We start from the raw sequence: 17,477 nt of genomic DNA on the forward strand, positions 1-17,477 counted from the left end.
AACCTCCATAGTGTGCAAAGTGTCCATAACTCAAAAATAAACAAAACAATCTTGCTCCCCTGTGTGCAAAGCCGTGCGGCTTTGCTGACACAGCCCAATCAAAGTGAATGGGCTGTGTCAGCAGTACCGCACCGCCATCCGCTAGTTCAACTTTGTAAACAGGGGCCTTAGTGATTTTCATTGCTGTATAGGTAAACAATAAATGATGGCACTTATCTTATTAACACCACAATAATATAATGTCGCAATTCACAGTCACGCAGTCTTGAGCAAAAAGGATTAAACAGTGCGGTTCCGATGGGGGACCCTCACTGTGTTGCCAATTTTTCACGTTTTTCTTTGACCTCTTTACTTACAGCTATTATCTGTTATTTATGCAGCCTATTTTAACTGCTAAGCATACCCGGTTTGGCTCTGAATATCCACGCCTAACCAGGTATATCATGCGATATAGCTGGTTAGCGGCTAGCAGCTAACCACAGCTATTCAGTAGGAGATAAGGTTATCTCCCACTGAATAGCCGTGGTTAGGTGCTAAGACTCTATTTAACAGGCTAGGAGCCATTCCTGACTGGTTAAATAGTTTTGAATATTGCCCCCTTTGTGGCCGGGGGGTTGCCACAAACCGAAGAAGTTTGGGAACCCCTGCCTTACTGCCTTCCTTTGCTGTCTTGCAGCATGGAGATTCAGCTCCAAATTTAATGACGTATATTATACCAATATTGAGAATGCCCAAGCACCCACAGAGCTGGCAACTATGATATTAACAGAAAAAATATTCAAATAACAATACATATTACGGCAGAGTATTCTGCTTAGAAATCAAGAAAATAGAAAAAAATATTTTCTTGATTTCTAAGCAGAAATGCCGTATTTTTTTCTGTCTATTGAAAAAAGAGACTGATCTATAAAGAATTTGAAACCTCAGCTGCCACAGAAGGTCTACATAGATGACCATTCATCAATGGCTATAATCACTGGGTAGTGAGGGGGGGGGAGAGGAGGGGGGGGGAACAGGAGGGGGGGAGGGGGCCCTGGAACCTTGCTAGCGCCCGTTTCCTTTCTGTTTGAAACGGGCCTCTTTTACTAGTATTCTATAAAGTAGTCCATGTAAGTTCTACCACATGGATCTCAGCGTGGTCATGGGAGGAGCATGGGTGGGTTGTGGGCGTTCCTAAAGTTTACAAGCAGTGTTATAAAATAACCCTGTTCTGCGCCTAAAGTTAGGCGTGGGCATTTACACCGGGTTTTCATTGGCGTAAATGGCTGCGTCTAAATTTTAGTTGTGTGGACCGCACTATGCGTATTCTCTAAACCGAGCCTACCTTTAGGCGCAGTTTATAGAATACACTTAGGCGCGTTTTCTATCCGTGCAGAATTTTTCAGCGCCAAATATAGAATCAGACTCTGTGTGTGTGTGAGACTAGCAAGTTAATTGCTTCTTTCATTAAATGCTTGGGAGAAGAGCCAAGCTCTCACCTGCTTCCTGAAGTAGAGGTGGTCTTGTATTGAGTGCATTCCAGAGTGTGGGGGCTTATCCAGAGAATGGTCGCTGGTGGGTGTCACATTGAGTGATGCCCTTTGGAGAGGGCGTGGTTAGGGATACTCTATGGGAGGATCTTAATGACCTGGGAGGTGTGTAGAGAGAGATCCTGTTCTTCAAGTACTCTGACCAATTTCCTTTAAAGGCCTTGAAAGTAAGACACAGAGTCTTAAATTTAGCCCTGTATTGTAGTGGTAGGCAGTGAAGGTTTTTCGGAAATGGTGTGATGTGATCACATTGCTTACAACCTTCTATCAGTCAAGCTGCAGCATCTTTGGAACTGGTGAAAACCCTTTGTAGTCAGACCAATGTAGAGTGCATTATAGTAATCAAGTGTTGATGTTATCATGGCGTGAACCACTGTGACAAGATTTGCCTTCTCAATGTACGGAGAGAGGCCATGTAGTTGTCGCAGATTCTTGATTCTTTATTTACATCTACTCTACTGCTACAGCTGAGAAGAGAACTAAGTGATTCACAGACTAAATGCAGATTATAGAAGCAGTTCTTGAAGTTAGTTTGGATTTGGGGGATCAGCGTAACTGTCAGGTCTAGCTTTATTCCAAGGTTCTTGACTAATGATTTAAAGGGTAGTTTACCAAAAGTTTAAAGGGTAGTCTAACAAAAGAGATTTTGATGTCGGGTATGTGCCCACTTGTGCTAAATTGTTTGATTATTTAATAAAGACCTTCTTTAAACAAAAAACAAAACATTGGGCCACTGCTTATTTGTCATATTTTTCAGCAAGTTGCAGGGGAGGAAGAAACTCCCTTTCTTGAAATGGTTGTCTGAAGCACTTTGTACTTGGCACCAATGAAGTGCTTGGAGAATTGAGATTATACCTCAAGGGGTATATGGGATGGGAAGGATGATAAGCCAGCTCCAGCAGGTTCAGGGGATAGCAGAAATGAACCTTGGCTGCCCCATCATTTTGCTTTGCATGACTACAAGATAAAGGAAATCTATAAAACCATTAGTTTGTAACCTATCCCATTCAATAGAAACCCAGTGTTTGTCAGGGATTACTGTACTGTTAAGATGTCCCTTATTTTAAAATACTGGCATAGTGACTAGATGTGACAATCTTCTTTTGCCCTTAGTCCCCTGCCCTTTTACTTATTCCACTTTTTAAAATTCTGTTTCAGATATGAAAGATAAGCTGCAGAAGATAGGATGGGATTCTTGAACGTCAAAGGACACTGGATCACTTTTTACTGTGGTCTCCTAGTGGGATTCTTGTTTTTGTATATCCTGAATGACGTCTTTGAGAAGAACATCTACAAGCCATTTGTAGGCCCCGTAAACAAGGATGCAAAGGACACTCAGTGGATAAAACAGAGATTGGTATTGTTTAACAAGGCCCATCCCCACCACTCAGGTTAGTGCTACTAGATAAGTCTATCAAAAACTATATACATGCAGCAGAATACATTCCTTATGTTTACTGGTCCTACAAAGCATGTACATGCTATAGGGTAGAAGTCACCCCCCCCCCTCCCCCGGCACCTCATTACCAAGCTTAATTCTGAAACACAGGCCACTGTTGTAGAGTTCCGAGTGTACCAACCCAGCCCTGTGTGGATGTGTAATTTTGATTTTTCCTAGGAAAATTAGAATTAGAAATCCATTTTGCACGAAGATTCAAAATCTGCTGACATTTTTCATATGAGTGATGAATTCGTGCAAAATCCATGATAATTTTGAGAGAAAAATTAATGATAGCTTTCGTGTATATATATATATACATATATATATATACTTTTTTTTTTTAATTTGCCAGGGATGAATGCTGGCAATTTTCACATATTTTTAATTGTGATATGAACATTTTCATATACAGTAAGAACACCTTTTATCTGAAAATTCCCAGTATCTAGAATAATTGCAGTCCTTAGGCCTGTCATTCAGCATTGCAGGAAAACCATTGTTCAGCCTTTCTACTTATAGCTGCCATTTGTGGGCAGACACAGGCTGTGACAGTTTGGCAACTTCACTGTTCTCTTGATTCCAAGAAATCTGGCAAGCCCAGCAAAAAGGCTAAAAATGTGTTCCTTTTTAATGTATTTGGCAACCCCCCATTATCCAGAAGTTATGCATTATTTGAAATGGTCTGTAACCATTCAGCATAAAAGGTGCTCTACTATATTGCTGCTGACATTGACTATCACTAGGATTGGAGCACTTGGTAATCATTTGGTTGATCCCTTATGGTGGATTTATCCCTTGGGTACTAAAGGCTCAGTCAGTTCCGGTCCATGACTAGGAGAAAGTGAGGAAGTTAGAAAGATGAAGGACTTGGGACGAGAAATTATGGTCTGTCACGATGGGTCTCTGGACTTCTGTCATAAAAGATAACTGACATTACCTAGGGATAAGTTCACATCTGCTAGGTTTTTTGTTTTGTTTTTTGTAATAAAGATTTCAAAATATATACAAGCAAGTATTACTTGTTCAGAAACAGGATTTGTTTATAGTAAAAAGAAAAAAAATCAAACACTCCCCAAAAAAGAGAAAATAGGAATAAACTATGTAACCACTAACATCAATTGAGCACAGTCCTCTAGTAGTCCCCAATACAGGAGTGCCTCCAGGACCAGGTTTAGAAACCACGGGTGTTGGAGGTGATTAGGTCAACTTTGAATGATTTTTTAGCATCTGCTGTTGACCTGGCACAGTTGATTCTGCTAAAAGGTACAGTCTACAGTTCATATAATTCCTCAAATTCTCATTTTCAGGGGAGGACAACAGTACTGGAGATGAACTCTATAATAAAGTTCGAATCCTTTGTTGGGTCATGACCGGGCCTAATAACCTGGAAACTAAGGCCAAACATGTGAAGGCCACTTGGGCTCGACATTGTAACATTGTCCTCTTTATGAGTTCTGTCACTGATGAGAACTTCCCCACTATTGGCCTGGGGACCAAGGAAGGCCGAGACCAGCTCTACTGGAAGACCATCAGAGCCTTTCATTATGTGTATGAGCACCACCTGGAGGAAGCTGATTGGTTCATGAAAGCTGATGATGACACTTATGTGATAGTGGACAATCTGAGGTGGATGTTGTCCAACTACACACCTGACCAACCCATCTACTTTGGCAAGCGCTTCAAGCCATTTGCCAAGCAGGGCTACATGAGTGGGGGAGCAGGTTATGTCCTCAGCAAGGAAGCTTTGAAACGTTTTGTGGAGAGCTTTAGCAAGAATGAATGCACTCACACCTCTTCTGTGGAGGACCTAGCCATTGGTCAATGCATGGAGAAAGTTGGGGTCAAGGCAGGGGACTCGAGGGACACTGAGAAAAGAGAGACATTCCATCCATTTGTACCTGAATCCCACCTGACAGGACATTTCACCAAGAGTTTCTGGTATTGGAGTTATTCCTTTTACCCAATTGTAGAGGTATGTAAATGTATAGATCTTTCATGTATCTAGTAGCATGTTGCCTACTTGAAGATGTGACAAGCCATCTATCAGAGCTAGCAACTTTGTATTCCTTGTCATCAGCAGCAGATGAATCCATTAACTGATGGGTTGTGTCCCCCTACCAGCAGGTGGAGATAGAGAACACTAAAAACTATAGTGCCTACTGGACGGCTAGCTCCATCTGCCTCTCAGTATTTCTCTATCTCCCAGCAGATTTGGACGCAGCTTATTCAGCTTCTTCAAGATTCTGCCGGGGGTGGCTCCTGTGCTTGGCCAGTTGAGCTGGGGTGTTGTGGCTGGTGGTGCCCACTTTAAAGGCACATAGGTTCGCCCTTTCCCTGCCTTACCCATTCCCCCTGTGTGAATGCAGGCATATAGGTTCGCCCTTTCCCTGCCTTTCCCACTCCCCCGCTTCCTCCGGAGTGCCTCTGTAGCTGTTTGCCTCCAACTTTCCTCACAGCGTTAAAAAAAAACAAACGCGTTTTTCAGCGCTACTATTTCTGAGGCTTTTCTTGAGTTACAGCTTGACCGGAGCTCCTGGACTCGGTCCTTTGAGGTAAGAGCGGAACTCAGCTCCTCTGGGGAGGGCCCGCAGACGACATTTAGAGCGGGGTGATTTGGGTGCGAAGACGCCATTTTGAATTTTCCGCCGTTTTTCGGCGATGGCTGCTGAGGGAGTTAAGCGCTGTTCCCGTTGTGGCAAGTGCAAATCGGCAGTGGGGCTCTGTAAATCGTGCTGTTCAGACGGTAGAGCCAGCGCGAGCATGGCGAGCGATGGTTCTTCCCGCTCATTGGAGCTGGCAGCGGGCGCCGCATGTCTCGACCCCCCGCGGTTGCGGAGGAGTCTGAGGGCAGGGGACCGCCTCGGGCTGAGCCTACCAAAGGAGCTCATTTCCCCGTTGCTCCTAATTCGGAGATGGGAGGTCAGGGCGAGTATTTCTGCCCGGAATTTGTGCTTTTGCTACATAAAGCCTTCATGTTGAAGAGAGCTCTGCCGCAGGTGTCTGACATTGCGTTGCCACCTGGTTTCCCTCTGCGTGAGGATGGCCCGGGGCTGCGTGATGATGTGGCTTCCTCTGAGCGTTGGATGCACGCTAAACATAGACGGGTTAATTCCCCGTCAGAAAGTGCCCCCCCCCCGTGGTCGGGCTGTGGGGACTCTGAGGGTTCTGGCAGGCCCTCGTGGTCGGAGGAGCCAGAGGAAGGTGCAGTTTTGCCACTGGATCTGGATGATCCCTCTGCGGTTAGGATTTTCCACCGCAATGAGCTGCCAGCGCTGATCTCGGATGCCTTACAGGCCCTCTCTATTGATGATCCTGTTAATGGTGAGACCCCCTCAGGTAATCCGAGGATGGCGAGTACCAAGAAGCCTGCTCGAGCCTTTCCTTTGCATGACTCCAGGAGCTTATTTCTGCTCAATGGGCTGACCCTGAGGGGCCATTAAAAGTGGCCAGGGCTATGGGGCATCTGTACCCTCTGAGTGAGGAGCACTTGGCTAGGTTTGGTATGCCAAAAGTGGATGCCTTAGTCACCGCGGTGACCAGAAAGACCACTCTCCAAGTAGAAGGAGGGGTTGCCCTCAAGGATATTCAGGACCGGCGGCTGGAATCTGCGCTGAAATGGTCCTTTGAAATTTCAGGCCTAGCCTTAAGGGCGTCTGTTTGCAGTTCTTATGCGGCCCGGGCCTGCCTTTCTTGGTTACAACAGGCCGTGGATGGTGCGGAGTCCCTCGTTGAGGTTGCACCGTGGATGGAGTCGGCCCTGTCTTTTCTGGCTGACGCCCTGTATGATCTGGTTAGAGCTTCGGCTAAACAGATGTCTGTGGCGGTGTCTGCTCGCCGCCTTCAATGGTTATGGCATTGGGCAGCTGATATGACCTCTAAGCAAAGGTTGTTGAAGTTACCCTTTCGGGGCCACCTGTTATTTGGAGAGGAATTGGAAAAGATTGTCAAGGACCTGGGGGATTCTAAACCTCAGAGGTTACCAGGGGATAGGCCGCGGCCTTCTTCCAAGGGTCATGCAGTTCCCTCCTCTTCCAGACCTCACTTCCGTGAAGCTCGAAGGTATCGCCTGGGGCGCTCTGCTGGGGTTTCTCAATGTCCCCGTTTTCAGCAGAGGAACTCCTTTCGCTTGGACAAGTGATCCGCAGCAGCCGGGTCAAGGCCAGGAGTTCAGGGCCGTCCTTCACAATGATGGGACGCCGGTCCACTTCTCCTTGCCAGCTGTAGGAGGATGCCTTTCCCTCTTTCTCGAGGAGTGGACCAAGATTACCTCAGATCAGTGGGTTCTGGACCTGATCAGAGAAGGTTACTGATTGGAATTCAGCGCCCCGGTGAGAGACGTGTTTTTGGAGTCCCGATGCGGCACTGCCATCAAACGGGCGGCGGCAGAGGAGACCTTACAAGTCTTGTTGCACCTTGGAGCAGTGATCCCTGTGCTTCCCGCCGAATGCGGCTGCGGTCGTTACTCCATTTACTTTGTGGTGCTGTGAAAAGGCGGGTCTTTTCAGCCCATACTCAACTTAAAGAAAGTCAACGTGTCACTCAAAGTGCGGCATTTTCACATGGAAACCCTGTGCTCCGTCATTGCGGCGGTCCAGCCAGGAGAGTTCCTCATGTCTCTGGACCTAAAAGAAGCTTACTTGCAAATTCCTATTTGGCCCCTGCACCAACAGTTTCTCCGGTTTGCGGTGTTGGGAAAACATTTCCAGTTTCGGGCCTCACCTTTCGGCCTCGCCACAGCTCCACGAACCTTTTCCAAGGTAATGGTGGTAGTAGCTGCTTATCTCAGGCGAGAGGGTATCCGGGTTCACCTGTACCTCGACGACTGGCTCATCCAAGCAGACTCCGAGGAGGAGAGTCGTCATGTCACAGCCAGAGTGGTCTCAGTACTGCAGTCTCTGGGCTGGGTAGTCAATATACCCAACAGTCGCCTGACCCCCTCTCAGTCTCTAGAGTATTTGGGGGTCCGGTTCGACACAAACTCGGGGTTTGTTTATCTACCCGACCTAAGGCGGTGCAATCTTCAAAATCAGGTCCGTCTGCTCCTGCGGATGCCTCGCCCACGAGCTTGGGACTTTGTCCAGCTGTTGGGGTCGATGACAGCCACATTGGAAGTGGTGCCATGGACGAGAGCGCACATGAGACCTCTGCAGATTGCCCTGCTTCAGTGATGGTCTCCGATATCCCAGGATTATCAACGCAGACTCACATGGCTCCCTGCGGCCCGGCTCAGTATGGAGTGCTGGCTCTCAGACAGCATGCTGCAGCGGGGAATGCCACTAGCCCTTCCCAATTGGTGCCTGGTGATAACAGATGCCAGCCTGCAGGGCTGGGGAGCACATTGCCAGGGAAGCTATGCCCAGGGTCTGTGGACAACCAAGGAGTCGGGATGGTCCATCAATTGCTTGGAACTGAGGGCGGTACTTCAGGCTTTTCTGGGCTTTCACAAGACCCTGGAGGGACTGGCTGTCAGAGTTCTGTTGGACAACACAACAGCGGTGGCCTACATAAATCGCCAGGGCAGCACTCGGTGCGCAGTCCTGGCAGCGGAGGCCGCTCAGATTTGTCACTGGGCCGAGTTGCATCTACAGCTTCTGTCACCAGCTCGTATCGCAGGTCAGAGCAACATGTAAGCCGACTTTCTCAGCAGGCATCAGATTGACTCGGCGGAATGGGCACTGGTAGACAAAGTATTCCTTCAAATCTGTGCCAAATGGGACAGGCCCAAGGTGGATCTCATGGCATCAAGCGCAAACGCCAAAGTCCCTTGCTTCTTCAGCAGACGAAGAGATCCCCGCTCAGCGGGGTTGGATGCTCTGGCTCAACCCTGGCCTGCCGGCCTCCTGTATGTGTTTCCGCCGTGGCCCTTAATAGGGCGCATTCTCCTGCGAATTTGGCTACACAAGGGTTGGGTGATTCTCATAGCCCCGGATTGGCCCAGGCATCCGTGGTGTGCGGACCTCCGGCGAATGCTGGAGGCTCCGTTTCCTTTGCTGCTGGTACCGAACCTGTTGTCGCAGGGCCCGGTGTCCATGGAGGATCCCTGCTGCTTTGGTCCTATGGCATGGCTATTGAGAGAGCGCAATTGAGAGACAAAGGCTATTCTAACAAGGTCATCTCCACTCTCTTGCAGGCCCGCAAGCTTTCCACTTCCGTTGCATATGCTCGGATCTGGCGCCAGTTTGAGTCCTGGTGTGCTTCTAAAGCCCTCACACCCACGCGGGCTTCCGTCTCGCCAATACTTGACTTTTTGCAGGATGGTGTACAAAAAAGCTTGGCCTATAATTCCCTGAGTGTTCAAGTGGCAGCCTTGGCATGTTTTCGGGGGAAAGGTCTCTGGTCTCTCCCTGGCTGCGCATCCGGACATTGCACGGTTTCTTAGCGGGGTGCTTCGGCTCCGTCCTCCCGTACGGGCCCCTTGTCCGGCCTGGAACTTGGGGCTAGTATTAAAGGCTCTTCAGTGTTCGCCCTTCAAGCCGCTGAGGCGAGCTTCGGAGAAGGATGTGACTCTTAAGACAGTCTTTTTGGTGGCCATTACTTCGGCAAGACGGGTGTCTGAGCTCCAGGTGCTGTCCTGTCGAAACCCATTTCTGCAATTCTCAGAGTCCGGAGGGACGGTACGTACGGTGCCCTCCTTCCTGCCTAAGGTGATATCAGCGTTTCACCTGAACCAGCCCATTTTCTTACCCTCCTTTTCCAGGGAGGAGTTTCTGGAATCTTTTGGGCAGTTGCACCTTCTGGATGTGTGCAGGGCTCTGTTGCAGTATCTGCGGATGTCAAATGCTTTCAGGACCTCTGATCACCTTTTTGTATTGTTGTCAGGTCCTCGCAGAGGGTCTCCAGCGTCTAAAGTCACTTTAGCCTGTTGGCTTAAGGAAGCCATTTTTCCAGCATATCTGCTGTCTGGCCAGCCTCCGCCTGACGCCTTTAAGGCACATTCCACAAGAGCGATTTCTTCCTCTTGGGCTGAAACTGGAGCACTGTCTCTTCAAGAGATTTGTAGTGCTGCTACTTAGGCGTCTAAGCTCTCTTTTGCCCATCATTACAGGCTGGATGTGGCTGCCAGGAGGGACGCGCTTTTTGGAGCGCAAGTGCTTGCGCGTGGTGTGGCTTGTTCCTGCCCTATCTAGGGATTGCTTCAATACATCCCATCAGTTAATTAGTTCATCTGCTGCTGATGACAAGGAAGGGAAAATTAGGTTCTTACCTTGGTAATTTTCTTTCCTTTAGTCACAGCAGATGAATCCATGATCCCTCCCTGTCTGACTTTATTTTTTGTTCAGTTATTATGCAGATATGTTCCCTCTTCAGGAGGAGTTGAAAACCAGTTCTTCAGTTTCTACAGACTGTTCTTCTGCCGCTCAATAGCCAGGCCGTAAGACCAACGGGGGAGGGTTCCTCCATCACCACGGGACCCTGATGCAACAGGCCCTGCTCCACTGGCATCTGCAGAGGTCCGTCCACTGAGAGCCTGATCAAGTCCGCATACCAGGGACGTCTGGGCCAATCCGGACTCACCAGGATTATCCGGCCCGGATGCTTTGCCACCCGGCCTAGCACCCTGCCTAACATGGGCCAAGGCGGGAACACAAAGAGGAGCTCCTGTGTCGGCCACTGTGGAGAAGAGCATCTACTCCCAGAGATCGAGGGCCCCGTCCTCTGCTGAAAAAGCGCGGCACTTGACAATTGGCTGAAGACGCCATCAGATCTAGGCTTGGCTGGCCCCAGCGCTTCGTGATGTCCAAGAACGCCTGAGCAATATTCATGACTCCTGTAATGTGGGCCGCCGACAGCTGTTCCAGGTTTGCTTCCGCCCACAGGCATAGCTTCATGGCCTCCTTGGCTAGAGGGGCACTCCTGGTACCTCCCCGGCGATTGACATAGGCCACAGCCGTGGCATTGTCCGACAGGACCAGTACTGGCTTCAGCGCCAGGCCCAGGAGAAACTCCAAAGGCGCCAACCGAATGGCTATGAGTTCCAGGAGGTTGATAGACCACTCTGCCTCTGCAGGGGACCAAAGCCCATGCGCTGTCCTTCCCAAGTAGTGGGCTCCCCAGCCCCACAAAGAGGCGTCCGCCGTGACGAAAACCCACTCCGGGGTCACAAGAGGCATTCCTGTGGACGGCTTGTCTGACCTCAGCCACCAGCTCAGCGCCTTGCGCACCGCTTTATCCAAGGGAAGGCGCACAGCGTAATCCTCCGAAGCTGGAGTCCATTGCTGCAGCAGAGAGAGCTGTATAGGTCTCATATGGGCCCTGACCCAGGGCACTACTTCCATCGTGGCCGTCATAGATCCCAACAGCTGCCCATAGTCCCGAGCCCGAAGAAAAGAGGCTGCTAGGAACTTGTCCACCTGAGCCTGAAGCTTGACAATCAGATTGTCTGGCAGGAATACTCTGCCCACTTGGGGGTCGAATCGAACTCCCAGATACTCCAGGGACTGAGTCAGGCGCAGCTGGCTTTTCTCCCAGTTGAAGATCCACCTCAGGGAGCTCAAAAGAGCAATCACCCGGTCTGAAGCCCTGCCGCACTCTGTATAAGAGGGGGCTCGGATCAACCAGTTGTCCAGATAAGGATGGACTTGTACTCCTTTCTTGCGTAGGAAGGCCGCGATGACCACCATAACTTGGAGAAGGTCCGCGGAGCAGTAGCCAACCCGAAAGGGAGGGCTCTGAACTGGGAGAGTCCTCAGAACTGCAAAACGCGGAAAGCGTTGATGAGGAAGCCAGATGGGAATATGTAAGTAAGCTTCCTTGATGTCCAAGGATGCCAGGAACTCCCCTGCCTGCACTGCCGCTATAACAGAGCGGAGAGTCTCCATCCAGAAGTGCCGAACTTCCAAGGCCCGATGGACCCCTTCGAGGTTGAGGATAGGCCGGACAAAACCTCCTTTCTTAGGTACCACAAAGTAAATGGAGTAACGTCCCTTGCCAGGGTGATCTTCTGGCACCGGATCGACCGCATCCAGGCGGATCAGATTGTCCAAAGTCTGCTGCACTGCCACAGCTTGACCGGAGACTTGCAGGGAGAGTGCACAAACCCGATTCTTAAGGGTCGGCAGAACTCTAGCTTGAAGCCGTCTCTGATGACTTCCAGCACTCAAGCGTCTGAAGTTACCCTGGTCCACTCACCTAGAAACGAGGATAGGCGTCCTCCAATCTGCTCTGGGCCATGGACCAGCGCCCCGTCATTGGGTACGAGACCCTGGGGGAGGACCGGAGGAGGCACCTCCGGGACAGCGGTCTCTGCGAAAGGAATGCTGCTTGGGGGAGAAATTCCTTTTGATGGAAGAGGGGGCAGAGGAGCTCGACTTGCCCGGGCAATACCGACGGGCTTCCTGAAACCGTCCTTTGGAGGAACCGGGGCGGGCATCACTGGCCCGAGCCCTGAGCTCTGGTAACCTCTTGCCCTTAGACGTGCCGAGATCGGTCACAATCTTGTCCAGCTCGACCCCAAAGAGCAGCTTGCCTTTAAAAGGCAACTTAGCCAGGCGAGACTTAGAGGCGTGGTCAGCAGACCAATGCTTCAGCCAAAGCAACCGCCGTGCAGAGACTGTCTGAGCCATACCTTTAGCCGAGGCTCTCAAGACATCATACAGCCAGCCTGCCAAGTAGGCCAAGCCCGATTCCAGGGCTGGCCAATCAGCCCTCAAGGAAGGATCCGAGGGGGAAGCCCGCTGCGCAAGTATCAGACACGCCCTGGCCACATAGGAGCCACAAATTGAGGCCTGTAAACTTAAAGCAGCCGCCTCGAAGGACGACTTTAAAGCCGCCGCCAAACTCCTGTCTTGGGCGTCCTTTAGGGCCGTGCCACCTTCCACCGGCAACGCCGTTTTCTTAGTCACCGCAGTGATTAAAGAATCCACGGTAGGCCCAAGAAAGGCCTCCCGTTCACCTTCAGGCAGAGGATAGAGGCGGGACATAGCCCTAGCCACTTTAAGGCTCGCTTCTGGGAAATCCCATTGAGCCGAAATCAAGGTGTGCATTCATGCACGTGGAAGGTTCTAGGCGGGTGCTTAATCCCCCGCATAATGGCAGAGCCAACAGAGGCTGAGGGAGAGACGTCCTCCGGAGAAGAACTCTTCAAAATGCTCATGGCCTGCACTAACAGGTTGGGCAAATCCTCTGAGCGAAAGATCCATGCTGCAGAGGGGTCATCCGCTCCAACCGAGCGGTAATCCGTCTCCTCCAAGGAATCCCCAAAGGACCGCTGGGAGAACTCAGATACGCTGCCCTCATCTACATCAGAGGAGACCGAGTCCTCTAGGGCCCGGAAGTCCACCCGAGGGCGTTTGCTTCCGGAGGCCTCAGCCCCTTGATCAGAGGGGGGAGCCGGGGCAGCATTTATCATAAGAAAAGCCTGATGCAGCAGCAAAATGAACTCAGGGGAGAAACCCCCTAGACTGTGCACTTCTGCCACCTGGGCCACGGCCCTAGATGCGCCCTCAACCGGCGCTCGCAAGAGCGGGGGAGGAACATGCTGCACATCCAAAATGGCGTCCGGCGCGAAACTCCGAGAAGGAGCCACGCGGGAAGAATGGCGCTTAACTTTGGCCGCTTTCTTGCCGTCGCCCGAATCAAGGGCGACCATAGCATTAACGTCTCCCAACTCGAGGGCGGCCCAAGAAGAAGCCGTCCGAGCAGAGTGGCCGGCCAACATGTAGTGGGCGAGCAGCGGGGGATGGGCGCTTATGGCGGGAAAAACCGCCGCACCGGAGGAAGAACCGGGACACTGACCGGACTCCAAACTGATGCCCAACAAAGGCGATTCAGGCTTTGAAAACCCCCGCATCCCCACTAGACAGACACACGCGGTCCGGGGAGCGAATCTTCGCGCCCTTGCCCTCCGACGCCATAAGCCACGTGGAGACCGAACGGGGAACCCCCTGCCCGCTATAAAAAGGTAAAATTATCTGCTTCTCGCTCCGAGCTGTAACGAACTGGTGTCCCAGTGAGCAGCTGCAATAAACGCTGATATAAACGTTGAAATAAACGCCCTTAAAGGACGTTCAAATTTTTTTTTTTTTTAACGGAGCCAGCGGGAGGGGGGAGAAAAGGAGGGACCTGGCACCACCAGGTTTGCACTTGCTCAAGAAGAGCCCTCAACCCCAGGTACTCAACAAAACCTAAAGATTAGGCTTGGAGACCTAGCCAGAGCTGCTGCTGTGTGTGACCACCACCTGCTGAGATAGAGAACATACTGAGGAGTTTCCGGCAGCACATGACCACATATAGGGAGGCAAAAGGATTGCTCTATATCTCCACCTGCTGGTAGATGGACACAACCCACCAGTCTATGGATTGATCAGCATGATGATATGGAAGTTGATTTCGTCCCTCCTTTGTGTTATTGCTCCTGTTCTGGGGCGTTCGTTTGCTGTGAGGAAAGTTCATGTTATTCTACTTTGCGGTTTAACACTGCTTTGGAAGCTTCAAAATACTGAGAGGCAGATGGAGCTAGCCGTCCAGGAGGCACTGTGGTTTTTAGTGTTCTCTATCTCTATTGATGATCCACCTGCTGGTAGGGGGACACAACCCATCAGTTAATGGATTCATCTGCTGTGACTAAAGGAAAGAAAATTACCAAGGTAAGAACCTAATTTTCCCGTCTTGAATGAGAAGGATAGCGCCTTCTGCTGGCCTTGTAGAGGAAGCACTATTTTTTTCTTCTTAGTTTTTGGGGATGTTTGGGACTCAATTCAAGGGAGGAAAGATCTTGACTGAAGTGCATTGTGAAAAGGAAAAACAGCACAGCACCCAAAAGTTTTGAATTGAACCTGGAACATTGCAATCTCTTGGGCTATGTTGGCAAGAGTGAATCAGGCAGTAGCAGTCTTATGCAGCTCCAACAGCCAATGCCTTTTTCTCTGCTTCTATAATGATTGCACAGTCACTATATGAAAAATTCAGAATTTTGTTGTTTGCTTCTGCATAGTCCTGATATCCAAAAATTAAGACACTGGATGTTGTACACAAATACAATAAATAGGGTTACCACTGGCTCTGAATCAGCCCTGGATTTTTGCCTGATTAAGGGGTTATTTTACTAAAGGGCAGTAGGGCTACCACATGTGAAAACAGCACTACCGTCAGGCGCACGCATCGGTAGCACTGTGTTCAGCACACATCATTTCCCATGCCCGGAAAATAAATGTTATTTTCTAGCATGGGGGGGGGGGGGGGGGGGGGTGCATCCAGCAGTGGTACTGTGTTCACTATTTTCTAGCACGGGAGGGGGGGCGTGCCCAGCAGTAGTACTGTGGTCACTATTTTCTAGCACGGGAGGGGGGGCATGTCCAGCAGTGGTACTGTGTTCACTATTTTCTAGCACGGGAGGGGGGGCGTGCCCAGCAGTGGTACTGTGCTCACTATTTTCTAGCACGGGAGGGGGAGCGTGCCCAGCAGTGGTACTGTGTTCACTATTTTCTAGCACAGGAGGGGGGGCGTGCCCAGCAGTGGTACTGTGTTCACTATTTTCTAGCACGGGAGGGGGGGCATGCCCAGCAGTAGTACTGTGTTCAGTGCGCACCGTTTTCCATGCCCAGAAAATTTTTATTTTCTGGTGTGGGGGAGGGTGTGCACAGCGGTAATACTGTGTTCATTATTTTCTAGCACGGGACAGAAAGGGGTGTTTCCCAGCAGTTCTACTGTGTTCAGTGTGCACCATTTCCCATGCCCAGAAAATAAATTTTATTTTCTAGCACAGGGGGGTGTGCCCAGTAGTAATGGGCAGTGCGCGGCCACGATTACCATGTGAGTAGCAAACCAGCTATAGGTAGTAAGGGCTCAGGCAGTAAATGTCTGTGAGCCACTTTTTTTTAATTAACGCATAGTCATTTACTGCCTCCATTGAAAATAAGGATTTTTACTGCCACAGTAAAAGATGGTCAGTAACATGGAGGGGCATAATCAAACGGCGCCGGCGAAATCGATCGCCGGCGATCTATTTTGGCGGCGCCGCAACAGCTGGCCGGAACCGTATTATCGAAAAAGATGGCCGGCCAACTTTTGTTTCGATAATACGGTTGGGGCCGGTCAAATGCCACAGATCGCCGGGTTTAAGATGGCCGACTTTGTTTTTCAGCAATAATGGAAACTGGAACCGGCCATCTCAAACCCGGCCAAATCCAAGGCATTTGGCTGTGGGAGGGGCCAGCATTCGTAGTGCACTGGTACTTCTGGATGTTTAGATCTTGCTGATCAGTTATGTTATGACTTACTTGTTCAGGAGTGCTGTATTTTGTGATACTGTTTTGAGAAATGTTCAAGAAAGACTTCATACAAATGAAAAAAGTCCCTCCCGTGCATTTTCCCTTGATGGCCGTCCCTGATGTGCACTTCCCTTAATAGCCGTCTTTCTCTCCGAAAGTGCACTTCTCTTAATGGCCGTCTTTCTCCCTGAACAGGGAAATCAAAAGTTTTTGCACACTGCTTTTTTTGTAGTAACAGTGGGATTTGAACCAGCCACCTCTGCATTATAAGACCAGTGATGTAACCACTTGGCCACAGCTCCTCTTACTTGGGTGTCCCTCCCTTTTGATTATACCCCTCCAGGTCTCTCTCAGCCACTCACAGACAGCTTAACGCACTGTGATTGGATGAGAGAGACCTGAAGGGGTATAATCAAAAGGGAGGGACAGGCAAGTAAGTGGAGCTGTGGCCAAGTGGTTACATCATGGCTCGGGTAATCAGTGCTTTTTTTGTGCCGGTACGCAATGGTACGGCGTACCGGCACCTTTTTTTGCTAGCCCCGCCCCCCCCCCCCCCCCCCCCCCGCGACACTCCGGGCGAGTGCTGCACTTAGTTTTTTTTTTTTAAGACTCAGAACGCGCGAATGATGCAGCCGGCAGCGATTGAAAGAGGCTGTCTGGGCTGGCGTCTGCGTCGGGGCTTCCCTCACCCTCTGTGAGTCCCGCGAAACAGGAAGTTGTAACAACAAAGGCGGGACTCGCAGAGGGTGAGGGAAGCTCCGACGCAGACGCCAGCCCAGACAGCCTCTTTCAATCGCTGCCGGCTGCATCGTTCGCACGTTCTGAGTCTTAAAAAAAAAAAAATAAGTGCAGGACTCGCCCGGAGTGTTGCGGTGGGGGGGGGGGGGGGGAAGGATTGGGGAGAGAGAGAAAGAGGGAAACCAACAGAGGGAAGGATTGGGGAGAGAGAGAAAGAGGGAAACCAACAGAGGGAAGGATTGGGGAGAGAGAGAAAGAGGGAAACCAACAGAGGGAAGGATTGGGGAGAGAGGGAAAGAGGGAAACCAATAGAGGGAAGGATTGGGGAGAGAGGGAAAGAGGGAAACCAACAGAGGGAAGGATTGGGGAGAGAGAGAAAGAGGGAAACCAACAGAGGGAAGGATTGGGGAGAGAGGGAAACCAACAGAGGGAAGGATTGGGGAGAGAGGGAAAGAGGGAAACCAACAGAGGGAAGGATTGGGGAGAGAGGGAAACCAACAGAGGGAAGGATTGGGGAGAGAGGGAAAGAGGGAAACCAACAGAGGGAAGGATTGGGGAGAG

At 50.3% G+C, this 17,477-nt stretch overlaps 1 protein-coding gene across 3 annotated transcripts in view; it reads left to right on the top strand.

The window, feature by feature from the left end:
• LOC115465832 (glycoprotein-N-acetylgalactosamine 3-beta-galactosyltransferase 1-B-like) overlaps positions 1–17,477 on the top strand; it is a 67,911-nt gene that overhangs the window by 38,210 nt on the left and 12,224 nt on the right. For all 3 annotated transcript variants that reach the window (XM_030196593.1, XM_030196591.1, XM_030196592.1), the window contains 2 exons: positions 2,688–2,920; positions 4,278–4,942. In XM_030196593.1, coding sequence (XP_030052453.1) covers positions 2,716–2,920; positions 4,278–4,942 — 870 coding nt within the window. In that variant the 5' untranslated portion in view covers positions 2,688–2,715. The remainder of the gene's footprint in view (positions 1–2,687; positions 2,921–4,277; positions 4,943–17,477) is intronic.

This window comes from Microcaecilia unicolor, chromosome 3 (genome assembly GCF_901765095.1).
Source record: "Microcaecilia unicolor chromosome 3, aMicUni1.1, whole genome shotgun sequence".
Taxonomy (NCBI): domain Eukaryota; kingdom Metazoa; phylum Chordata; class Amphibia; order Gymnophiona; family Siphonopidae; genus Microcaecilia; species Microcaecilia unicolor.